This window comes from Tursiops truncatus, chromosome 10, assembly GCF_011762595.2.
Source record: "Tursiops truncatus isolate mTurTru1 chromosome 10, mTurTru1.mat.Y, whole genome shotgun sequence".
Lineage (NCBI taxonomy): Eukaryota > Metazoa > Chordata > Mammalia > Artiodactyla > Delphinidae > Tursiops > Tursiops truncatus.
In genome coordinates this window covers 64,509,662-64,530,187 of record NC_047043.1, presented here as the reverse complement: position 1 = coordinate 64,530,187, position 20,526 = coordinate 64,509,662, and the positions used below count along the sequence as shown (strand labels likewise).

The 20,526-nt window shown below is 55.9% G+C and overlaps 4 protein-coding genes across 26 annotated transcripts in view; 3 read left to right on the top strand and 1 right to left on the bottom strand.

The window, feature by feature from the left end:
• The window catches only part of IP6K1 (inositol hexakisphosphate kinase 1), a 73,926-nt gene extending 66,994 nt beyond the window's left edge, over positions 1-6,932 (top strand). For all 10 annotated transcript variants that reach the window (XM_019931692.3, XM_073811130.1, XM_019931683.3 and 7 more), the window contains 3 exons: positions 473-654; positions 2,761-2,936; positions 3,493-6,932. In XM_019931692.3, coding sequence (XP_019787251.2) covers positions 534-654; positions 2,761-2,936; positions 3,493-4,026 — 831 coding nt within the window. In that variant the 5' untranslated portion in view covers positions 473-533 and the 3' untranslated portion in view covers positions 4,027-6,932. The remainder of the gene's footprint in view (positions 1-472; positions 655-2,760; positions 2,937-3,492) is intronic.
• A 134-nt stretch (positions 6,933-7,066) lies between these two features.
• Positions 7,067-9,753, top strand: GMPPB (GDP-mannose pyrophosphorylase B). 2 transcript variants are annotated; one of them, XM_019931693.3, is made up of 9 exons: positions 7,067-7,399; positions 7,780-7,860; positions 7,952-8,000; positions 8,139-8,281; positions 8,501-8,659; positions 8,746-8,824; positions 8,899-9,026; positions 9,110-9,292; positions 9,372-9,753. In XM_019931693.3, the coding sequence occupies exons 2-9, from the start codon at positions 7,816-7,818 to the stop codon at positions 9,501-9,503; spliced, it is 918 nt and encodes a 305-aa protein (XP_019787252.1). In that variant the 5' UTR covers positions 7,067-7,399; positions 7,780-7,815; the 3' UTR covers positions 9,504-9,753. The 2 variants fall into 2 exon arrangements, with proteins under 2 accessions (XP_019787252.1, XP_004314856.1); XM_004314808.4 differs by having other exon boundaries at positions 7,067-7,652.
• The window catches only part of RNF123 (ring finger protein 123), a 31,089-nt gene continuing 20,285 nt past the window's right edge, over positions 9,723-20,526 (bottom strand). For 8 of the 13 annotated variants that reach the window (XM_033864970.1, XM_033864971.2, XM_033864965.2 and 5 more), the window contains 12 exons: positions 18,302-18,479; positions 17,304-17,378; positions 17,061-17,148; positions 16,884-16,980; positions 16,711-16,795; positions 15,193-15,332; positions 14,901-15,089; positions 14,734-14,809; positions 14,408-14,492; positions 10,556-10,698; positions 10,097-10,403; positions 9,723-10,013 (listed from right to left, as the gene is read on the bottom strand). In XM_033864970.1, the coding sequence (XP_033720861.1) occupies positions 9,893-10,013; positions 10,097-10,403; positions 10,556-10,698; positions 14,408-14,492; positions 14,734-14,809; positions 14,901-15,089; positions 15,193-15,332; positions 16,711-16,795; positions 16,884-16,980; positions 17,061-17,148; positions 17,304-17,378; positions 18,302-18,479 (1,584 nt within the window). In that variant the 3' untranslated portion in view covers positions 9,723-9,892. The remainder of the gene's footprint in view (positions 10,014-10,096; positions 10,404-10,555; positions 10,699-14,407; positions 14,493-14,733; positions 14,810-14,900; positions 15,090-15,192; positions 15,333-16,710; positions 16,796-16,883; positions 16,981-17,060; positions 17,149-17,303; positions 17,379-18,301; positions 18,480-20,526) is intronic. The other 5 variants (XM_033864974.2, XM_033864975.2, XM_033864973.2 and 2 more) reach the window with 5 other exon arrangements.
• On the top strand, positions 10,693-14,045 carry AMIGO3 (adhesion molecule with Ig like domain 3). The gene has a single exon (XM_019931682.3). It carries the CDS (start codon positions 11,536-11,538, stop codon positions 13,063-13,065), a length of 1,530 nt encoding a protein of 509 aa, XP_019787241.1. The 5' UTR covers positions 10,693-11,535; the 3' UTR covers positions 13,066-14,045.

Genomic DNA, 20,526 nt, shown 5'->3' with positions numbered 1-20,526 from the left:
TATTTAATATCACTCAAAAATAAGTTTCAGTGAGGGAATTCCCTGGCAGTCCAGTGGTTGGGACTCGGCACTTCCACGGCCGAGGGCCTGGGTTTGATCCCTCGTCCGGGAACTAAGATCCTGCAAGCCGTGCGGCATGGCCAAAAAAAAAAAAAAAATTCAGTGAATAGGATGCTCTGTGACTTGACCTAGAAGTTGGAATTGGGACTTTTCTTAGATGTGGCAGCACATAGTTTGTCTCTGACATCAGATCAGATCAGTTTAGCAACACAGGCTGCACACCCTAGCTCCTTAGTACTTATACCATTTACTCACTTTGATGGGCTCATGCATCTGGGCCCCGTGTCACCCCTCAGGAAGGTCTATGCGTGGCACATTAGACTTGATCCAGGCCTCCCCCACCCTGTGTAGTGAGACCCCAGAGGGTGACTTGTCTGAGCCCCTTAGCAATGGGTATGTTCTTCCTTCTTAGCCCCCAGGAGGCAAAGACTCCGAAGGTGGAGCTACACAGCCACTCGGATGTCCCTTTCCAGATGCTGGATGGCAACAGCGGTCTGAGTTCCGAGAAGATCAGCCACAACCCTTGGAGCCTGCGCTGTCACAAACAGCAGCTGAGCCGCATGCGCTCCGAGTCCAAGGACCGAAAACTCTACAGTATCCTTGTTACTGCTTCTCCAGCAGTGCCTGCTACTGGGACCATGAGTCCTGTGTCAGGGCACCTAACAGTACCATGGCCAGCGCCCTCTCTGTTCAGGGGCTCCTCTTTTGTTCTCATCTCCCTTTTCCATAGGCTCTTCTTCCTCTTTGTCCTTCTTATTTTCATCAACATGTTGTTTCTTTCCTGCGTTTTGGGGCTGGTAAGACTGAAGCTTAAACTTGGCAGTCTAGAAGAGTGCTGTCCAATAGAACTGTCTGTGACAATGGAAGTATTCTGAATCTGTGCTGAAATTTGTGGTAGCCACTAGCTACACTGTAACCGAAATGTGGCTGCTGTGACTGAGTTACTAAATTTTTTATTTATTTAATTAATTAAAATCTAAATTTAAATCACCAGGCATGGATAGTGGCTACCATATTTATCAGTGCATGTCTAGAATTGGGGTGTGTGTGTGTGTGCGCGTGCGCATATGTACACGTGTACATGTGTGTATTTCTCCCCTCCCAAAAGATAATAATTAAAAAGTAATATGTTTGATTTTAGTATGTTTTTTCTAAACACTATACCTGTGCAATATAAAAGTTTTTTAAGATACCAAAGGTAAAAAGTATTATGAAATGGGAATTCTTAAAATCATTTCGTGTTTTGAAGCAGTAGACAATAAATAAATCTTACTGAGAAACTGAGGGAAGTATGCTGAGCACTTCATATATACTTACTCAGTTTTCCTAAGTCTTTTGAGGGAGGAAGTGTTATGATTTCCGTTTACAGACGAGTAAATGGAAGCACAGGGTGGTTAAGTGTTGTGCTCAGAGCCAGTGAGTGGCCGAAGCAGGATCCAGTGCTCTCAGGCATTGTGAGATATTTCTGCAACCTTGTTTGAGTTTTACTGTCACTTGTTTATAGCTTATAGCAGGTGATGAGACTAGTTAAAAGCCATATTTAATGATTTTTTTAGTGTTACTCCTTAAAGAATTAGCGGATATTAAAATATTCATCATCATAGTGATGCTGAGGGTCTTATCCTCCAAGACCATGTGATTGCTACATAGTCCCAAATATGGAATTGAGGGCCAGGCTGTGAGCCCTGATGACTTTTGGCAGACATGTGACAGGCCTGTACCTTTAAGATTGTTGCAGACAGGAGATGTAGATGAGGACATGGATATAAATGCCAGGAGGCCAGGACCACAGAGCCATTTTAAGCAGAAGATCCTAGAAGTACTAAGGGATAAGTTTAAATATATGGTCCACTGGTTTGAAGTTTATTCAGAAAATGGCAAGATAGAAATTTAAATCCAGATTTTTCTAAAGATTCCTGTTTGGGAATGTTAAATCTGATTTATCATTTTTGTAGTAGTGCTACAAAGGAAGTTCCTTACTTCTTAGGCCTGAGTGAGACACTGGATTGAGCAGGGCCTTGGTTTACTGATGGTGCCAGGGATGTATGTGAAACTGCCAAATCTTCTTTGGTTTATTGTATGCCTGCAAGACAGATCTAAAGAATAAAATAAAAATGATATCAACAAATGTGGTATATACATACAATGAAAAATTAGTCAGCCATAAAAAGGAATGAAATTTTGTCACATGCTACAATATGGATGAACCTTGAAAACAATTTGCTAAGCGAAAGAGCCAGATACAAAAGGACAAATATTACATGATGCCACTTATATGAAGTATCTAGAACAGGCAAATTCATAGAGACAGAAAGTAGACAGTGGTTATGGGGGCAGGGGAGAGGGGAATGGGAGTTACTGTTTAATGGGTACAGTTTCTAATTTCTATTTGGGAAGATGAAAAAGTTTTGGAGATTGGATGGTGGTGATGGTTGCACAGTAATATGAATGTACTTAATGCCACTGAACTGTATACTTAAAAATGGTTAAAATGATAAATGTTACGTGTATTTTACCGCAACAAAAAAATTTTTTAAAGAAATAATAAGCCAGTGGTTTGAAATCCACATTTGAGAGTTTATGAGGTGAATACAGATTACATTAGAATGGAATGCCCCCTTTTATAGAAAAATGGGATTATGCTTTTCTGGCTGGGGCTGATGGTGAGTTTGGTGGTTATTCCCCTTGACTGTGGCCCAGAGTTCCTCCTGCTTGAGAACGTGGTGCACCACTTCAAGTACCCCTGTGTGCTGGACCTGAAGATGGGCACCCGGCAGCATGGTGATGATGCATCAGCTGAGAAGGCAGCCCGGCAGATGCGGAAGTGCGAGCAAAGTACGTCAGCTACGCTGGGTGTCAGGGTCTGTGGCATGCAGGTGAGTCATCCTTGGTGAGAGCCTAGGTGCTCCTGCTTGCATGTTTTGGGTTGTGTGTGTGCCTGCCTGCTATCCGAGCCAGGTGTCCTCCTGGCCCACAGTGGTCCAGAATCTCCTCCGAGAGGGTGAGTCCCCTACAGAGTGCTGAGTGCGTTTTTGTAGACATGTTCCCTGAGCCCTCTTGTCCTTACCTGGGGACCTTGGTCTGGGCTCCAGTGCAGAACCACTGTGAGAGCCTGTTGCCTTCATACTGGGGCAAGTAAGACTCTTGTCTGTCAGCAAGATAATTCCTAGTTTGAGTCCAGCTGGTCTCCTGGGGCAACTTGGAGGAGGGCTCCAAAGGTAGTGACAGAAAACCTGTAGGCCTGGTCTCTGCACATTGCTGGCTTTACCACAGGAAAACTTAGGGTGAACTTGGCCTGCCTACTCTAGTTGTGTAGGGTTGAGCAGAAAAGCTCAGGTTGGTCAGAAGTACTTTCCAGATAGTGCCTGCCCAGGGCACCGTGAGGTCATCAGACCTCCCTGGTACTCACCTGTCTGTCTCCTGGGGTTTCAGGTGTACCAGCTGGACACGGGGCATTACCTCTGCAGGAACAAGTACTATGGCCGTGGGCTCTCCATTGAAGGCTTCCGCAATGCCCTCTATCAGTACCTGCACAATGGCCTGGACCTGCGGCGTGACCTTTTTGAGCCCATCCTGAGCAAACTGCGAGGCCTGAAAGCTGTACTGGAGCGGCAGGCCTCCTACCGCTTCTACTCCAGTTCCCTGCTTGTCATCTATGATGGTAAGGAGTGCCGGTCTGAGTCCTACCTGGACCGCCGGTCCGAAATGCGTATCAAGCACCTGGACACAGGGCTCCCTGAGGTGGCACCATCCTGTGGCCCTAGCACCAGCCCCAGCAGCACCAGCCCCGAGGTGGGCCCCTTCTCTCCACCCAAGGTGGATGTCCGCATGATCGACTTTGCACACAGCACATTCAAGGGCTTCCGAGATGACCCCACTGTGCATGATGGGCCTGACCGAGGCTATGTGTTTGGCCTGGAGAACCTCATGAGCATCATGGAACAGATGCGGGACGAGAACCAGTAGGCCCAGCTCTGGGCTTCCAGAACCCCTTCCTCTCCACCCTCAGGCAGGGACCATTGCTCTGAACTCGCCATGAGGACACACAGACTTGCTTTTAAAAGGGTGATATTTCTCTTTGGTGTAAACTAAAAGAAATGTTTTTAGCTGTAGCCTGGAATCCATATATATAAAGTGAAGGAGGGCAGAACACATCCTCTCAGCCAGGCTTCCTAGCTCTATGGTTCTGACTGCTGTGTCCAGGCTGACTTAGGAAGGAAGAGATACCCCTGGTGGGCTTGGCAGCAGGGACAGGTTGCCCTTGGACATTGGTTTCTCTTGCCTAGGTCTTTGGGGTCTGTGGCTGCAGGGTCCTGCTAGTTGTGGGGTGAAGCCCTGGGTTGGCTCAGGGCCCCTCCATGCTCACTCATCCCTTGTTCCCAGTAGTAGAGGGTTGGGTGCCCATCTCTTGGGGGACTTTGTAGCTTGTGTTGTGGGTATCATCCAGGTCTGTAACAGATGTCCCCAGGGCACCACAGGGCCAACTGCACACAGCTGGACCCTTCTCGGTTCTGACCTTGGCATGAGGCTAGATTCATGAAGCTGTGCTGAAGCCAGCAATGATAGAGGGCAGGCCCTGGGATCCCCAGGCACTATTTGGCACTTGAACCTGCTCCTCCTCCTGCCTGCACAGCCCAGCCAGCGTTTCTCACCAAGATCCCTTGCCTAAGGAGGCCATCCCCTCTTGCCCCACTGGAGGGGGCCCTGCTCTGTTTGCTGAGGAGAGTCAGTGTTCCAGCAGGCCTCAGGGCCTCTGATGGCTCTGACCCAGCTAGTATTTGCAGTCCTTGTGCTGTGGGTAGGAGTCCTCTTCCTCTAGCTTGGGCAGCTGTGCTGCCTTGGATGGGCTGCTCCTTCCAGGGCTCAAAGGCTGTGGTCCGCTCAGGGTCTCACCTCTCCCCAGGCCAAGCTCAAGGCAGCAGCCCATGTGAGGAGCTCCAGGCTTGTGAGGGAGAACTTTAAGCTTGTTTGCTTATAGGGACATTGGGTGCTGGGTGCAGGTGCCCAGATTCTGCTAATGAGAGTTTTGTCTTATCAGTACTGGGGTCCATCAGTCTGTCCATTTGTCCATCTACCAGCCCCTGTGATCTTTCCCCTGGGGTGTAGCCTTGTTCATTAGTAAATATTGATTTTCTTCATGCTTCCCTCAGCAAAATATTCTCTTTACCATTTCTGAGGTGAGCTTTTGCCCCTGTGCCCTTCCTCAGCAGGTGCTACCTTTTCTAAAAGAACTGGTAGCAAAATGAATTGGAGGAGGTGTTTCCCTGCTGGCCCAACACCCTCTCTGTGAGCCTGGAGTGTGGCCCCCTCAACACTCAACACTGACAGTAGCACAGTGAAGGCCCAGGGGGTGACCCATTCCTTGCCCATAACTTTTGCTGCCAGCCCTTAATGGCACAGAGACCTGCCACCTCTAACACATGTGGCCAGGTGATACTGCACTCACCTAGCCATTGCTGAGGTTAGTGCTCTCACCTCTGAGTCTAGGGCCACTGTCATTGTCACTTTTAGCATGTCCCTATTGGGGCATTAATGGTAAGCCTGCCAGCCTGTGTCTCTGAGAGGCCTTGGTAACTGATGGACTAATTTCCTGGTCCTTAGAGATGCAGCCCCACACATCTTAAATGGGCTCCTTGATGGGATCCCATCTCTCTCGGCCCTCTGACCCTGGTGCCATTGGTGGGCAGGTTCCCATTCCTTGGGGCTAGGAGGGGCAGCTTGCCTGTTTCTGGTCAGTAATGACCATCTTCTGTACTATTCTGTGGCTTCATCCATGGGGGCAGTAGCTCTTCATTAGTGTGGATAGTCATTTCCTGGTAAGGCAGAGGCTAAAGCAAAGGGTCTGGGGCCACTCGGGACCCACTTGATGGCACCTCTCCAGCCTGGGGATGTGCTGTGCTTCCTGAGTTTGTATATTATGGGAGATGCTGCCCCATTCCGCTCTTCATCGCGAGAGAGGCTGTACCGACTTAAATTCAGTGTTTGCCTGGCACTAAAAGAGCAGGGCTGGGATTTGCTGCTTCTCCCCCAGGGCAGGGTCCCTTGTTTTCAGTACTTTTGAACACTTGGGAGACACAGCCCTGCTTTCTGGTGGGTGGTGGGCATGTGTGTCTGCACACGCTCTTTGCCACCATTTCGCCCTGTTCCATGCTAGAGAGCCCTGTCCCTGCCAGGCCCTGCCTTCCCAGCCCCAACTTGGGACCAAAGTGCAAGATGGGATCACGGGTTGGGGCGTTCAAGCGACCCCTCTCTATAGTGCTTCCCTGGGCGAAGTCGACACCAGCCCCCTAGCGGGGTGGGATGGGCGGTGCTTAAAGAGGAAGGGGACCAGTTCTGCAACTTGCCCGGGACGCCACCCCTCCCTCACATCCGGGCCTGTACAGTGGGCGTGGGGATTCTCCTTACGGGGCCAAAGGCCTGGGCTAGTTCGTATCCTTTGCTCACTTGCTCACATCCCGCCACGTGCACCCCCCCCTAGATGCATATTGCTTGAACTTTTAAAACTGTTCAATTTGGTTTTGTTTGTGCCGATTTAAAAAATCGTTTTAATGGGGAAAAGTTTGGGGAGAACCAAGGGAAGGGCCTGGTATCTTTGCTTCTCGGGGAACTGCAAGGCCTCGCCTGGAGGACCGCTCTCTACTCCACTTTCCTGGAAGCTGCCTAAGCCTGTCCACGCCGCCCGAGCCCTGCGCCCGGATATGACACGTGGCTCCGGTCGCGTCTGGGCGCGGTTGCGTTTTCTCGGGACCTTGCGTGCAGGGGAGGGGCTGCTCCGGCATTGGGCTGAGCCTGCCCCTTTCTGTACACCTAGCGCTGCCCGCCCCGCTTGTGTCTGAGGTCGTGTATGTCAAAATAAAGCCGCTAGAAACCGAGGCGTGTCCGCGTCTTTGAGAAACCCCTCGGCCTCCGGGAGACTGGCATAATCCCGCCCGCCCGCATCCTCGGCCCCTCCCCGGCCCGGCCGGCCCGGTGAGGCGGGGAGGGGCCGGAAGCGGTTGGGGCGCAGCGCAAAAGAAGCCTCGCCCTTGGCGCCAGCTCCGCTTTTGTATCCGCCAATGGCCAGCTGACTCGCAGGTCCGGGTCCCGGTCCCCATGGTAGCCCGGCGCGCTCGGTTCTCATTGGCTGCGTCGGCCGGAGCGTCGCGTTTCGGCGCTTCGACGCCGACTGTGTGCCACGTATACGGTAGCTGATTGGGCCGCCCGAGTTTACGTCACTTCCCGCCGGCCGCTGGCCCGAGTTGGGAGGCAGTCGGTCTCCGTCCGGCGTCGTGTCCAGGTTTGCTGCGGTCTCGGCCCTAGCGTCAGCGCGGACTGGGCGGACAAGGCAGAGCCAGAGTTGGTCAGTCTGGCGGGTGAAGGGCGAGGGGCCGGGCACAGCGGCGGGAGTGTGCGGCAGGGGTCCGCCAGGCAGGCCGCGGACACCTCGGAGCCCGGGACTCACTCTCCGGCCGCCCGCAGGCGCAATGAAGGCACTGATTTTGGTGGGTGGCTATGGGACGCGCCTGCGGCCGCTGACGCTAAGCATCCCGAAGCCGCTGGTGGACTTCTGCAATAAGCCTATCTTGCTGCACCAAGTGGAGGCGCTGGCCGCGGTAAGGCCCGGGGCCGGGATCTTGGTAGGACCTGATAGGATGAGGGACGGCCAGCGATTGGGGATCGGGGACACCTGTGCCTTCGGCTGAATCCGCTTGGCGGCCGGCGCTGTTCTGTTGCCCACAGGCCGGCGTGGACCACGTGATTCTGGCTGTGAGCTATATGTCTCAGGTGCTGGAGAAGGAAATGAAGGCGCAGGAGCAAAGGGTGAGGCACGGACTTCTCGCTCTTTCCCTTGGTCCCCGCTCAACTTTTCACCGTGGTGAGAGGAACCTGACGGGGGGCTTCTTCCTTCCAGCTAGGAATCCGAATCTCTATGTCCCATGAAGAGGAGCCTTTAGGAACAGGTCAGTAGAGATAGGAAGGTCCCTTGGGGAGGGTTTAGGGCCAGGGAAGGAGCAAGACTCAGCCTGGATGGGGACTGCTGAGCCTGGATCCAGGGGCTCAGACCCCCAAAATGATGGTGACCTGTCCCTCTCCCCCAGCTGGGCCCCTGGCACTGGCCCGTGACTTGCTCTCTGAGACTGCAGACCCTTTTTTCGTCCTCAACAGTGACGTGATCTGCGACTTCCCCTTTCAAGCCATGGTGCAGTTCCACCGGCACCATGGCCAGGAGGGCTCAATTCTGGTAAGAGAGCCCGTCTTTCTGTTCTAATGTACCTGTCCCCATGCGCAGCCTCCCTAGCCTCTCCCATCCTCCAGCCTTGAACTGCCCCTTGGTGTTGCGGTTGCAGAGCTGTGCAGTTTGTGCCTTTAGGCATTTTCGGCAAAGCCCCTGAAATTTAGGACAGCATGTATATCAAGGCTCAGGAGCCCTGGACTAGGCCTGAAGTCCCCCTGCACTCAGGTGACCAAAGTGGAGGAACCCTCTAAGTATGGCGTGGTAGTGTGTGAGGCGGACACAGGCCGCATTCACCGGTTCGTGGAGAAGCCGCAGGTGTTTGTTTCCAACAAGATCAACGCAGGCATGTACATCCTGAGCCCTCCAGTGCTACGGCGCATCCAGGTGTGTAGAAGCCAGCTGCTGGGTGGGCTGGGGTAGGGCAGGCCACCACTGCCATGACCCTGCTCATGAGCTGCCCACTCCCACAGCTGCAGCCCACATCCATTGAGAAGGAGATCTTCCCTGTCATGGCCAAGGAGGGGCAGCTCTATGCCATGGAGTTGCAGGGTGAGGCAGGGAGGCCACAGGGTGGGGGTGGTCTGTGGCTGGGCTGAGCCCCCTGATGCATTCTCTCCCTACAGGCTTCTGGATGGACATTGGGCAGCCCAAGGATTTCCTCACCGGCATGTGCCTCTTCCTGCAGTCGCTGCGACAGAAGCAGCCTGAGCAACTGTGCTCAGGCCCCGGCATTGTGGGCAACGTGCTGGTGGTGAGGCCCTTGCCCAGAGCATTGTCAACCCCCTCAACCTTGGGGGACAGATGGCCCACTTGTGTTTTCCCCGCTGTCCTCAGGACCCAAGTGCCCGTATTGGCGAGAACTGCAGCATTGGCCCTAATGTGAGTCTGGGTCCTGGTGTGGTGGTGGAGGATGGTGTGTGCATTCGGCGGTGCACGGTGCTGCGAGATGCCCACATTCGCTCCCACTCCTGGCTTGAGTCCTGCATTGTAGGCTGGCGCTGCCGCGTGGGCCAGTGGGTAAGCCTCCGGGCTGGGCCAGATGGGGAGGGTGGGGGAATGCCTCTGCCTCGCTGACAGGCCTGCCCCTCCCCCCAAGGTGCGCATGGAGAACGTGACAGTGCTGGGCGAGGACGTCATAGTTAACGACGAGCTCTACCTCAACGGGGCCAGTGTGCTGCCCCACAAGTCTATTGGTGAGTCGGTGCCGGAGCCCCGCATCATCATGTGAGGATGCTGTGGGGCTGGCTGAGCCCCCATTTCCCCCCTGGCAAGGGGATCACTGGCTCGACACATCAGGAGGCCCTGGACTCATTGCCATCTGACTGGGGAGGATTGGACAAGGTTGAAGCCATCGGACACCCGCCTTCTCCTGTGGACATAATCTGGCAAGATCCTTGCTGGGCATACCCCACAAAGCCCACTCCCTCAAGATGGGCTGGGCCAGGACTGTATGGAATAATAATTTAATGCTCACTGTGGCCCTGACTGAAAGTCAAGCTCAGGCACAAATAGGGCATGGTGGGGGGCCGTGGGGGACAGGGCAAGGGGCTCATAAATAGGGCCCAGCCTGGGTTTGAGTTTAAGGGTAGAGGTTCCTGCTGTGTGGGCCAGGTAGGCCTAGGCAGCCGAGGAAGTGGCACTTGCACTGGCTGCCTTGTCCCAGTCCTCTACAGACATGATGGTGGCTTTGCAGAAGAAGCAATCCTTGTTGTTCATCAGGTGCTGGTTGATGCAGGCTCTACAACAGGGGAGGGCATAAAGATGGCCTGTGTATCCCTGCTGTTCCCCACCCAGCCCCTTGTGCCCGTGCAGCCCACTTACTTGCAGGACTTGTGGCCACAGGGCTGGAACACAGCAGAAATGGGGTGAGCATAGCAGATGGGGCAGAGGTCTTCCTCACTGGTGGGCTGCAGGGAGCAGAGTGCAGGGTGGGCTGGGGTCGGGTGCCCAGACAAGTTGGGTGTACAGTACGCACACAGCTGTGGTGACGTGTACTGGGGTTGTGTGGACCCGTATGCTGTGGCCCCACTCACCAGGGAGGCAGCTGCTGCCTGGGCAGATGCAGAGGTCAGGTGTGCCAACATCTGTTCCACCTGGGCCAGTTCCTCAACACTGATGTAATCTGTGTCTGGCGGGTGGTAGGAGGTGTCAGGCCAAATGTGGCCCTAGAACCCAGTGCCTCTTGAGTACTCACTGCCTGGGAATTTGCTCCTCTTAAGACTACTAACCTGGCCCAGCCCCAAATCCCTCTCTTCCCTGACCCACCCCCAGCCTACTCACAGCTCTGTAGGGAGAAGCGCTTCTGGTCAGGGGCAGGCAGGGCAGTGCCAGGGGTAGGGGGCTCTGGCTGCCCCAAGAGATAGCATATGGAGCGGAGCTGGAAGCAGGGATCAGCCAGGAGCACTGATGTGGCTCTCTCTGTCCTAGGTGGGAGAGGGTACAAGGGTAGTCAGAAGCTGGGCCTGTCTGAAATCAGTATCTGTTCGGAGGGGTGGGGGTGGAAAGTCCAGCCTATTTGCATTATTGCCTGGTTCATTCCACCCAGTCTCCCTGCTTCTCTCCAGTCCTCCCAGTAAAGTCCTAGATCCCAGTAAGGACCCACATTGTCGGGTACCAGTTTAAGGGAGCACCACCAGAAGATAATGGAAGTCCACCTGCCCCTTCATTTACGTTAACCCTTAAAAGGAAACAGCTGCCCAATCAATCATATACGTTAACCCTTCAAAGAAAACACCTGCCCCCTCATAAACGTTAACCCTTAAAAGGAAACACAACACAAGAAGCTTAAAGGCATGCTTCCCAGGGTTCCGGGAGACGGGCCCTCTGGAAAGCCGCCAGCCAAGCTCAGGCTAGGGTATTGTGGCCCAACTCGCTCACCCTCTGGCGGCCACGCGGGGGCCTATGAACGCCGGGGGACGCGGCTACCCCGCCCCTCCAATGGGAGCCAATGGGAGCCTGAGGCCCCGCCCCCGAGAAATCGCCTCCCGGAGAGTATTTAGAAGCTGAGTGCTCAGAAAGGCACTCAGGAGAGAGCTGGGGAAGCCTGAGAAGGGAGTGCTGAGCAGAGCGTGGCCCCAACTCAACCCAAAATCTGGAGCCGGGCAGCTGGAGCGGTCGGCCTTGCGGGACGGAGCCCGCATACTGTCTCGCTGGCCACTGGCCATTTAGCGCCCCGCACTTCTAGCCGGATGTGAAGTGGGTGAGTCTCGGAGCTGCGCCCCGCACCAAGCTGCCCTGTCCCACCCCTGGCAGCCGCCGCCATGGCCCGGCTGGTGCTGCAGGGCACACTGCTGTGCATGCTGCGTGTCGGATTAATGAGCACCCTGGACTCCGAGGGCTTCCTGTCCCCTGCGCCTCATAACTGTCCCTACAAATGTGTCTGCGCTGCCGACCTCCTGAGCTGCGCCGGCCTGGGGCTGCAGGATGTGCCGGGCGCGTTACCAGCTGCAGCTGCAGACCTCGACCTGAGCCACAATGCGCTGCAGCGCCTGCGCCCCGGCTGGTTGGCGCCCCTCTCCCGGCTCCGCGCCCTGCGTTTAAATCACAACGAGCTGGATACGCTAGGTCCGGGAGTTTTCACCAATGCCAGCGGCCTGCGGCTGCTCGATTTATCATCTAACGCCCTGCGGGCCCTGGGCCGCCACGACCTCGACGGCCTGGGGGAGCTCAAGATGCTGCTTCTGTTCAATAACCGCCTGGCACACTTAGACGAGCAGGCCTTCCACGGCCTGGGCGCGCTCAGTCGTCTCTACCTGGGCTGCAATGAACTTGCGTCCTTCTCTTTCAATCACCTGCACGGCCTGGGCACGACCCACCTACGTACTCTGGATCTCTCCTCCAACCACCTAGGACGCATCCCTGTACCTGACCTGGCTTCACTGCCAGCCTTTCTCAAGAACGGCCTTTACTTGCACAACAACCCATTACCCTGTGACTGCCGTCTCTACCATCTGCTGCAACGCTGGCACCAGCGGGGGCTCAGCGCTGTGAGCGACTTCGCGGGCGAGTACACATGCCTGGCCTTCAAGGTACCCACCTCCCGCGTGCGCTTCTTTGAGCACAGCCGTGTCTTTGAGAACTGCTCAGCTGCCCTGGCTCGGGGCCTAGAGCAGCCTGAAGAACAGCTGCATGTGCAGGTGGGGCAGTCCCTGAGGCTACACTGCAACACCAGCGCCCCAGCCGTGCACATTGCCTGGGTCTCGCCGCAGCATGAGCTGCTTGTGGCACCAGGGTCTCGCAACGGCAGCATCGCAGTGCGGGCTGATGGCAGCCTGGCCATCAGCAACGTGCAGCCATGGCACGAGGGTGTCTTTGTGTGCCTGGCTACTGGACCCCACCTGCATCACAACCAGACACACGAGTACAACGTAAGTGTGCACTTTCCACACCCTGAGCCTGACACTTTCAACACGGGCTTCACCACGCTGCTGGGCTGCGCCGTGGGCCTGGTGCTCGTGCTGCTCTACCTGTTCACGCCACCCTGCCCCGGCTGCCGCAGCTGCTACCATCACACCTGCCGCTGCCGCCGCTGGCCCCGAACACCCAGCCCACTCCAGGAGCTGAGCGCACAGTCCTCAGTGCTCAGCACCACGCCGCCCGACGCACCGAGACGCAAGGCCAGTGTCCACAAGCACGTGGTCTTTCTGGAACCTGGCAGGAGAAGCCTCAATGGTCGTGTGCAGCTAGCGGTAGCTGAAGACTTTGATCTCCACAATCCCTTGGGCCTGCGGCTCAAGGCTGGCTCTGAGTCCACTAGCTCCACAGGCTCTGAGGGTCTGGTGATGACCTAGGCTGCCCAGGGGCCCCACCAAGGCCACTGCCTGCCCACTGCTTGCCCTGCTCCCCGCTGCTGCCCAGAGAAGTGCCAGATGCTGGTGGGAAGCACTGGGCTTGGTCCTCCAGCCTCCTGTGTGGGCCTCGACATAAACCACAGCAACACCACTCACTGGTAGAGGGGCTGAAGTCCCCAACTCTCTCCTGCTTCTCCCCAGCAACACAGGACCAAAACATCCCAGGACCTAGCAGGGCCTACCTGTGCCCACATGAGGATTGGAACCGAGGGCCATCTGGAAGAGCCCTTGCATTAGAGCCCCAGGTTCACCCGCAGGGGCTAAGGCAGCCATCAAGGAGAGTCGTGGTGAAGAATTGAAGCATGACCACCTTCTGCTTCCCAAGGGGACAGGAGTGGCCCACAGGGGAAAAGGAGGAAGACTTCAAAGGAAGACTGAGTCCCCACCCCGAGGGTGGGAAGAGGAATTACAAGCCCTCCCTCTGGTGAAATGTGACTCCCCACGCACCAACAGTCAAGCTACTTGAAGCTTCATGAGTCCATGCAGTCTGGTGAGAAGGCAACCAGCAGGCAAGGCTCCTCAAGAGACCTCCAGGGGCATCACTGGCACTCTGAGGGCAGAGCCTCTCCCATGGGCTCACAAGACAATGGTAAGGGGCACCAATGACCTGTTCCCCCAGCTTTTCAGCAGTAAAAAGCCTGCTGAGCATGGCTAAGATGGGAGGGCTGAGCCGGAACTTGCTGTCTCCCAAGGGCAGAATCCTCTTAAGGGCTGGCACTGGTATCAGCCTAATGGCTGAAGCAGTACCCTGGCTTCATATGCATCTCACCACTCCCACGGCAGGGAGGCAGGGAAGCGGGGACTGGGAACCCCTCCTGAGTGAGGGCTGAGCTGGGGGGCCCACAAGTGTCCTGGATCCAGCTATCATGGAATTTCTTAATAAAGGTAGTACATGCTCGTCGTTGGAGCCTTCACAGACACAGATGGCAGTATGTGTGCTCAGCTCTTAACCCCAGCAAGTGTGTCCCTGGATATCACAGGATGGCACCCCACCCTTAGCACAGTCTTAGTTCCCGTGCCCCTGCCTGAGGCACAGCCACAGCCAGCGGCTCTGCCCATGGGCCAGGGCACCCTGCTCTGTGGAGCTCCTGGATTCTCCTACTTTAGGCTGCTGCTGCTGCTGCTGCCGCCACCTACTCAGTTCATACCTCACTACCTTCCTTCCAGCTCCAGACCTGACGCTGAAGTCCATGTGAGAGATGAGCTTTGGAAGGCCCTGCCCAGCCCCCTCCCCATCAGACAAGCCCAGCACCCACAGGGGACCCCAGCCCCTAACACTCACCCTGAGGCTGGGCCGTGCACCAGGAGTCGTACCAGGATGCCTGTCACTGCCACCAGAATAGGGTAGTGGTCCACACTCTCCAGGCCTAAGGGAAAGGGAAGGAAGGGGATGAGCTACCCAAGTGGTCCCGCTGCAGGGGCTCCATCCCTGCCCAGCTGACATCATCGTCATTCACACTTCCCACCCTCCTCCCCACAGAAGGCTGAGCTAGGCTGGGGGTGCCAAGCCAGGCTGTCCCAGTGCAGAATGTAGAATCAGGCAGCACTGCTCCTGGCAGAGGAACCAAGGCCTGTGGTGTGTTGGGTACAGGGCTTCTAGGTCCTCACCAGGCAGCCGCAGGGTGACCACGCGGTCAAACAGGTTCCTCTCAGCTGTCACCCGGTTCAGCACCTGGTTCAGCAGCTGTGAGGGCAGGAGCACATTGGTGCATGGGTGGGCTCACACCACTGGGGTGTCCCCAGGGTCCCAACCACCCTTGCCCAGATGGACATACCTGTGCGAGACGCCGCAGCAGCATCTCAGAGGTAGGCTGGGCCCAGTCGAGGAATATCTCAGGCACCAGCGTGATGGTCATCTCCAAGACACGCAGCAGGCTGACCGAGAGGTCAAAGCAGGTGGCACATACCTTGAGCTGCCGGCTGTCCACAAAGTTCCGCTCCAGGCGTTCAGCAGCCTGCTGGATCTGAGCCACCAACGTGGGGGCAGCAGTCAGTGGTCTGGCCACACTGCAGATTGTGCCTCATCCTCTGCAACCCCCTGGCCCACAAGGTCCCTCCGTGACCCACCTCCTGGATCATGCCGATAAACTCAGAGAAGGCCCAGTTGAGCTGGTTGAGGACGCTGTTGAGGAAGCTGGGTGCCACGTCAGGACCCTCCCGCAACAGGTCTGCCATGTGCTGCTGCAGCAGGGTGGAGGGGCAGGGCTCTGTGGGGACATCGGGAGGGGCATCATCGGGACTCCAGTCAGCGGCCCCTGCCCGTCTGCCTCTGTCCTCACTCACAGGCCGTTGGTGTAAGGGCAGAAAGACAGCTCCCTGGGAACTTGAAGGGAGCTTGAAGGCAGGTCTTGAAGGCAGGGGGACAGGGTGCAGTGCTGCCTGGGGGTCAGGGCTAAATCTGTCCCCTCCCTCTGCTGGGCCAACCACAGGCTGCAGTTGTTCCCAATGCCTGCCCCACCCCCAGTTCTAGAACCGCCCCCAAGCCCCAGCCTGATCCCCAGAAAGTTCTCAGTCACATGCCCTTCAGGAAGGGCTAGACCTAGACGGGGCAACCTAGACCCCTCTTCACTCGTATCAAGGCCATTTCTCCCAAGAGCCTCCTCTGAGCCCTGCCATCCTCCACTGTCCTCTGCTGCCCTTGGCCTGGCCTTAGCATACGGCTGAGGTGGTGGGCGCCAAGTCTGGGCTGACAGGCAGCAGTAACCAGAGCCCTCAGCCACACCGGGCTAGGCATACCTCCCCCCCCTGCAAATCAATAGTTCCTACAGCAGCAGGATGCATATCTGGCCCCACTGCTGTTCTCCACTTGCAGCTCAGGTCCACCCTGGAGGCAGGACCAAGGCAACTGGCAAGGACTTGCTGTGTGACTCTGCACAAGGAACTTGGCCTCTGGGGACCCCTTTAGGCCCAAACACTCCCACAAGGGCAGAAACATACCACATGGGCTAAAGAGAGCCACTGTGTGGGGTGAGTACAGCATGTGGCAGGCAGATTCTGCAAGCAAGACAGCCCAAGACCCTGGGCTGGGCCCAGTGAAGGTCCTCAGGCTCACAGGGCTTTGCTGGACCATAGGCCCAGGACAGAAAATGCAGACTTTGCTCCCAACCAAAGGCCACTTCCTCCAGGAAGCCCCATGGACACCCTTTGGGGCCCTGGCCAACCCTTAGTCCGTGCCCCTGCCTTGACTCAGGTATCCAGGGTCTGGCACCAGCTAGTGAAAGTAAAGGGGCAGAAGGACATGGTGTTGGGACAAGGCTGGAGGTCAGGGAGCTGGTTCAGAGGGCAAGGGATAGGGTCATCACTTTGCATAAGCTGCCAGCAGCCTGGGAAGATGCTGCCCCTTTTCACTGTGACACATGCAGACCGTTCAGGACCAAAGGGCACACATGGGACTGGAGAGCAAGACTCAAGAGCACCAGAGGGTCCTTAGACTGGGAGGAAGCAGGGAAATGGAGACCCCAGGGGATACACAGGGGGTTTGGGGCCCAACACGAGTCCAGGACTGAGGCTGGAAGAAGTGGGAAAGTCTGCGAGAACGCAAGAGCAGCGGGTGAGGGCCCCCGCCTGCCAAACCTGGATACTCACTCTGGAGGCTGGGCAAATTGGCATCCTCAGGTTTGGTTTTCAGCAGGTGTGGCAGCCGTGTATAGCGGTACCCGAACCCACAGCCCTGGGGGTGGAGTTGGCGGGAGGTCAGTGGGGCAGGGCAACCCCTCCCTCCAGCCAGCCATAGCCACCTCCTCTCCAGCCAGGCTTACCCTCCAGAGCCGCACCAGGATCCAGTTGGTCTGGGCCCAGGGCCGCTGCTCATAGGGAGCCAGGAGACTCCTCACCATGGCGATACGCCTGTGAGAGCAATGGGTGGTAGGCACGGGGTGACGCTAGTGCTGTGCAGGGCAGAGTGCGTGCCCCCCTGCCCCTGGGCCCCCACTCACTGCTCCTCAGGGATCCGCTCCACGGCCCGCAGAGAGTTTGGGTAGCACACGTAGCTGGCCAGGGCCTGCATCAGCGAGTCACGGATATCTGCTGGGACAGGTCATGCCTCAGCAGGTGCCTGGCATGAGCCCTGGTGCCCATGCCTCATACCCACCTGGCTGGCATTGTGCGCAGAGAATAGCCAGCCAGAGGTACCATCCCGTCCGTCCCCGTCTCCCCCAGCCCTCTGTCGGGCACCTCACCAGTGCCCACGATGCGTGTGTCGGCAAAGTGTTTGGCAAGGATGGCAGCCAGACGGGTCAGGGTCTCTTCATAGCCTGCAGGGTTGGGTAGTAGGATGAGCTGATCGGGAGTGCGAACTCCAGAGGCAGGCACACCCCTTGGTGGGTGGGCTTGGGTAGTGGGCTCCAGAGCTAGCTCCAAGGGCTAGTCTGGGCCCAAGCTGACATCTGGGGACTTTAGGCAGGGCATTCACTAACAGTTGGTAAGAGTTGAAGGCACAGACTCATTGTGGGCGTTGGGCGGGTCCCAGCAGGAGGTTAGGTCCTGACAAAGAGTCCTCCTGCCTGGGCTCAAACCCATCTCAGCACACACACTGGAGGGCTCAGCAAAGTCCCCTGGGCACCCGCAGCCCCACCTCTGAGGACAAAGCCTGCACTGAGGCCTAGGGCAGGGCAAGGGGACAGGCCAGGAGCGTAAAAGCCCACAGCCTAGTCCAGATATAAACTGCCAAGCCCAGCCTGGAATCAGTGGTCTGCAAGAAGCCCAGACTCCTATGTGGCCACCAGCAGGGCCCCCCTACTCCTTGCTGTGATCTGCAAAGACAAGCCACTCTGCCCCTGCATGGGATGCCACACCCCATGGCCAGCGCCAGGGCAGCAGGGTAAGAGGCCAGCTGGCTCCTGGGCCACAGAAGCACCAAGAAGGAAGTGAAAGCCGGGGTGGGGTGGGGCGGGGCAGGGTGGGTGGGGTAGGGGTGATCCCCACACCCTGTACTCCATTTCGTCTGTTTCCCTCCTAACACCAGGGAGGAGCTGTTGGTTCTATGGCTGCTGGTACTAGGACAGGGCTCTCCACCATGTGGGACTTTTGCAAATGCTTGTGTGATGGTGGGCAGAGCCTCACCTCCTCCCCACGTGGGATGTGTGAGGCTGGGCCACGAGGGCTCAGAACAGGGCTTCTAGGGCTCACTCCAGAGGCCCCCTTTTCTGTCCCCTCCCAGGCTGAATGGCCCCATCACCTGGGAGCTCCTCCATGCTGTGCACAGGGCCAAAGTAATTCTTGAGAGCACTGTAGCTGTTGATGGCCACACTCAGGTAGAATTCGGGCATGAAGGCAAAGAGAGGACCTGTGCGGTCTCCATGCTCGATGGTCCGCAGGCAGACACGCAGCAGCCAGTAGATGTCCTGCATCTTCTCCTGTGGGAGGCACACAGGGTGTTGCTGGGCTGTTCATGGGAGGGGTCACAGGGGGTGTGGCCCGGTCTGGAGATTAGGAAAGGCCTCCCAGGAACATGACATGAGAACTGGATTCCAGGAAGTGGGAGCAGTGGCTCAGGTAGGAGCAATCAAGCACTGTACTGGGCAGGCAAGACAGCCCACCAGCCTGGATAGGGCAGCACTACAACCCCAACCAGAATCCTGGGTTGCAATTTTTTAAGGTACAGAAGGTGTTAAGCGAGAGGGTGCCATGTGACCAGAAGCCTGTGTTGGAACACTGCCCAGAGCAGAAGGGGCTGCAGGGACAAGTGGGGACAAGGCAGTGAGGAAGCTACAGCCTTGGCTAGGCCCAAGACAGCAAAGGGACTGGATGGCCAGGCATGCGGATGCACCGATTGGCTGTGAGGGCAAGGGAATGGTCGCAACAAGAACAGGGCCCACATTTCTGTGCGTAATGGAGCCTCCATGGAGGCTGGAAGTCCTGGGGGAGAAGCAGGCCTGGTGAAGGGCAGAGGGGATGTGGCTTAGGACATGTGGAGCATGAGGTGCCCAGCGATGCCCCCAAAGAGTTGGTGTTAAGGAGGCAGGCAGAAAATGAGTCTGGAGCTCAGAGGAGAAGGTGGTGTGAAGGTCAAAGGCAGCATGACTGCTGGTGGAACAGAGGCCACGGAAAGCAGACAAAACCTGCCAAGGGCCCAGTTCCCCACAGTATGGTTTCCAGATAGTCTATCCCACAAAAGGGGCCAGGAGGGGTCACCAACCAGAGTGAGGCCCTAGGCCCCAGTCCAGACCCATAGCACCACATCTCCTGGAGTGGAGCCAGAGCAGCTGCACTTTCCACCAGCTCTCTGATGTGCTCTCAAACCTGAGAGCCCGAGAAGATGTAAGCAAGAAGTCAGAGGGTGGCCCTAGGCCTGGAAGTACACACGGACAGGGAGGCCTACAGGAGCTGGCGTCACCGAAGGCCAGAGAAGACCGAGTCTGAGGAAAGGATGGCAATGGCACCGACGCGGCCAAGGGGGCCACTGTAATGGGAGAGGAGATGTGTCCACAAAGGGAGGGGGGGAGCTTGACAGACACCTTGCAAGGCTATTTCAGAAAAGTGGAGGAGCCTGATCTGGGCAAAGAGTGAAGAGAAGATGAGGAAGCCAAGACACAGAGAAGGAAGGAGAGAGCGGTAGTGTAAGCAGATGTACAGTGAGAGAAAGGCATCACGGGCCTTTTCCTTTAGTAATGGGAGAAGCTGAAGGAGCAGGAGGCAAGAGGGTAAGCATTGCAAATGTAGAAGAAAAAAAAAGGCAGTTCAACATAATAAAGGCTGTATTATGAAAAGTCCATAGCTCACATCATACTCAATGGTGAAAGAATGACAGGCTTTCCCCTAAGATCAAGAACAAGACAAGGTGTCTGCTTTTGCCACTTCTATTCAACATAGTATTGGGAGTTCTAGCCAGAATTAGGCCAGAAAAAGAAGTAAAAGCCATCTACGTTAGAAAGGAGGGAGTATGGGACTTCCCTGGTGGTCCAGTGGTTAAGACTCCACGCTCCCAATGCAGGGGGCCTGGGTTCGATCCCTGGTCAAGGAACTAGATCCCACATGCATGCCACAACTAAGAGTCTGCATGCTGCAACTAAAGAGGCTGCATGCCGCAATGAAGATCTTGCATGCTGCAACTAAGACCCGGCACAGTCAAATAAATAAATAAATATATATATATATATATACACACATATATATATATATTTTTTTTAAAGGAGAGAGTAAAATTATCTCTGTTTGCAGATGACATGATCTTATATGTAGAAAACCCTAAAGATTCCACCAAAAAACTATTAGAATTAATAAACGAGTTCAGGAAATTTGCAGGATACAAAATCGACACACAAAAATCAATTGTGTTTCTATACACAAGCAAGGAACAATCCAAAAAGGAAATTGAGAAAATAATTCTATTTACATTAGAATCAAAATTAATTAAACAGGTGTAAATTTAACCAAGGAAGTGAAACACTTGAAACACTGAAA

What these genes read in the sequence shown, in the direction of transcription:
- GMPPB (XM_004314808.4), top strand. Translation starts at nt 7,524, where the DNA reads ATGAAGGCACTGATTTTGGTGGGTGGCTATGGGACGCGCCTGCGGCCG. An exon ending in GCCAGGAGGGCTCAATTCTG is followed by an intron (nt 8,282 to 8,500) that starts GTAAGAGAGCCC and finishes CCCTGCACTCAG; the next exon opens with GTGACCAAAGTGGAGGAACC. An exon ending in CAGTGCTACGGCGCATCCAG is followed by an intron (nt 8,660 to 8,745) that starts GTGTGTAGAAGC and finishes CCACTCCCACAG; the next exon opens with CTGCAGCCCACATCCATTGA.
- AMIGO3 (XM_019931682.3), top strand. Translation starts at nt 11,536, where the DNA reads ATGGCCCGGCTGGTGCTGCAGGGCACACTGCTGTGCATGCTGCGTGTC.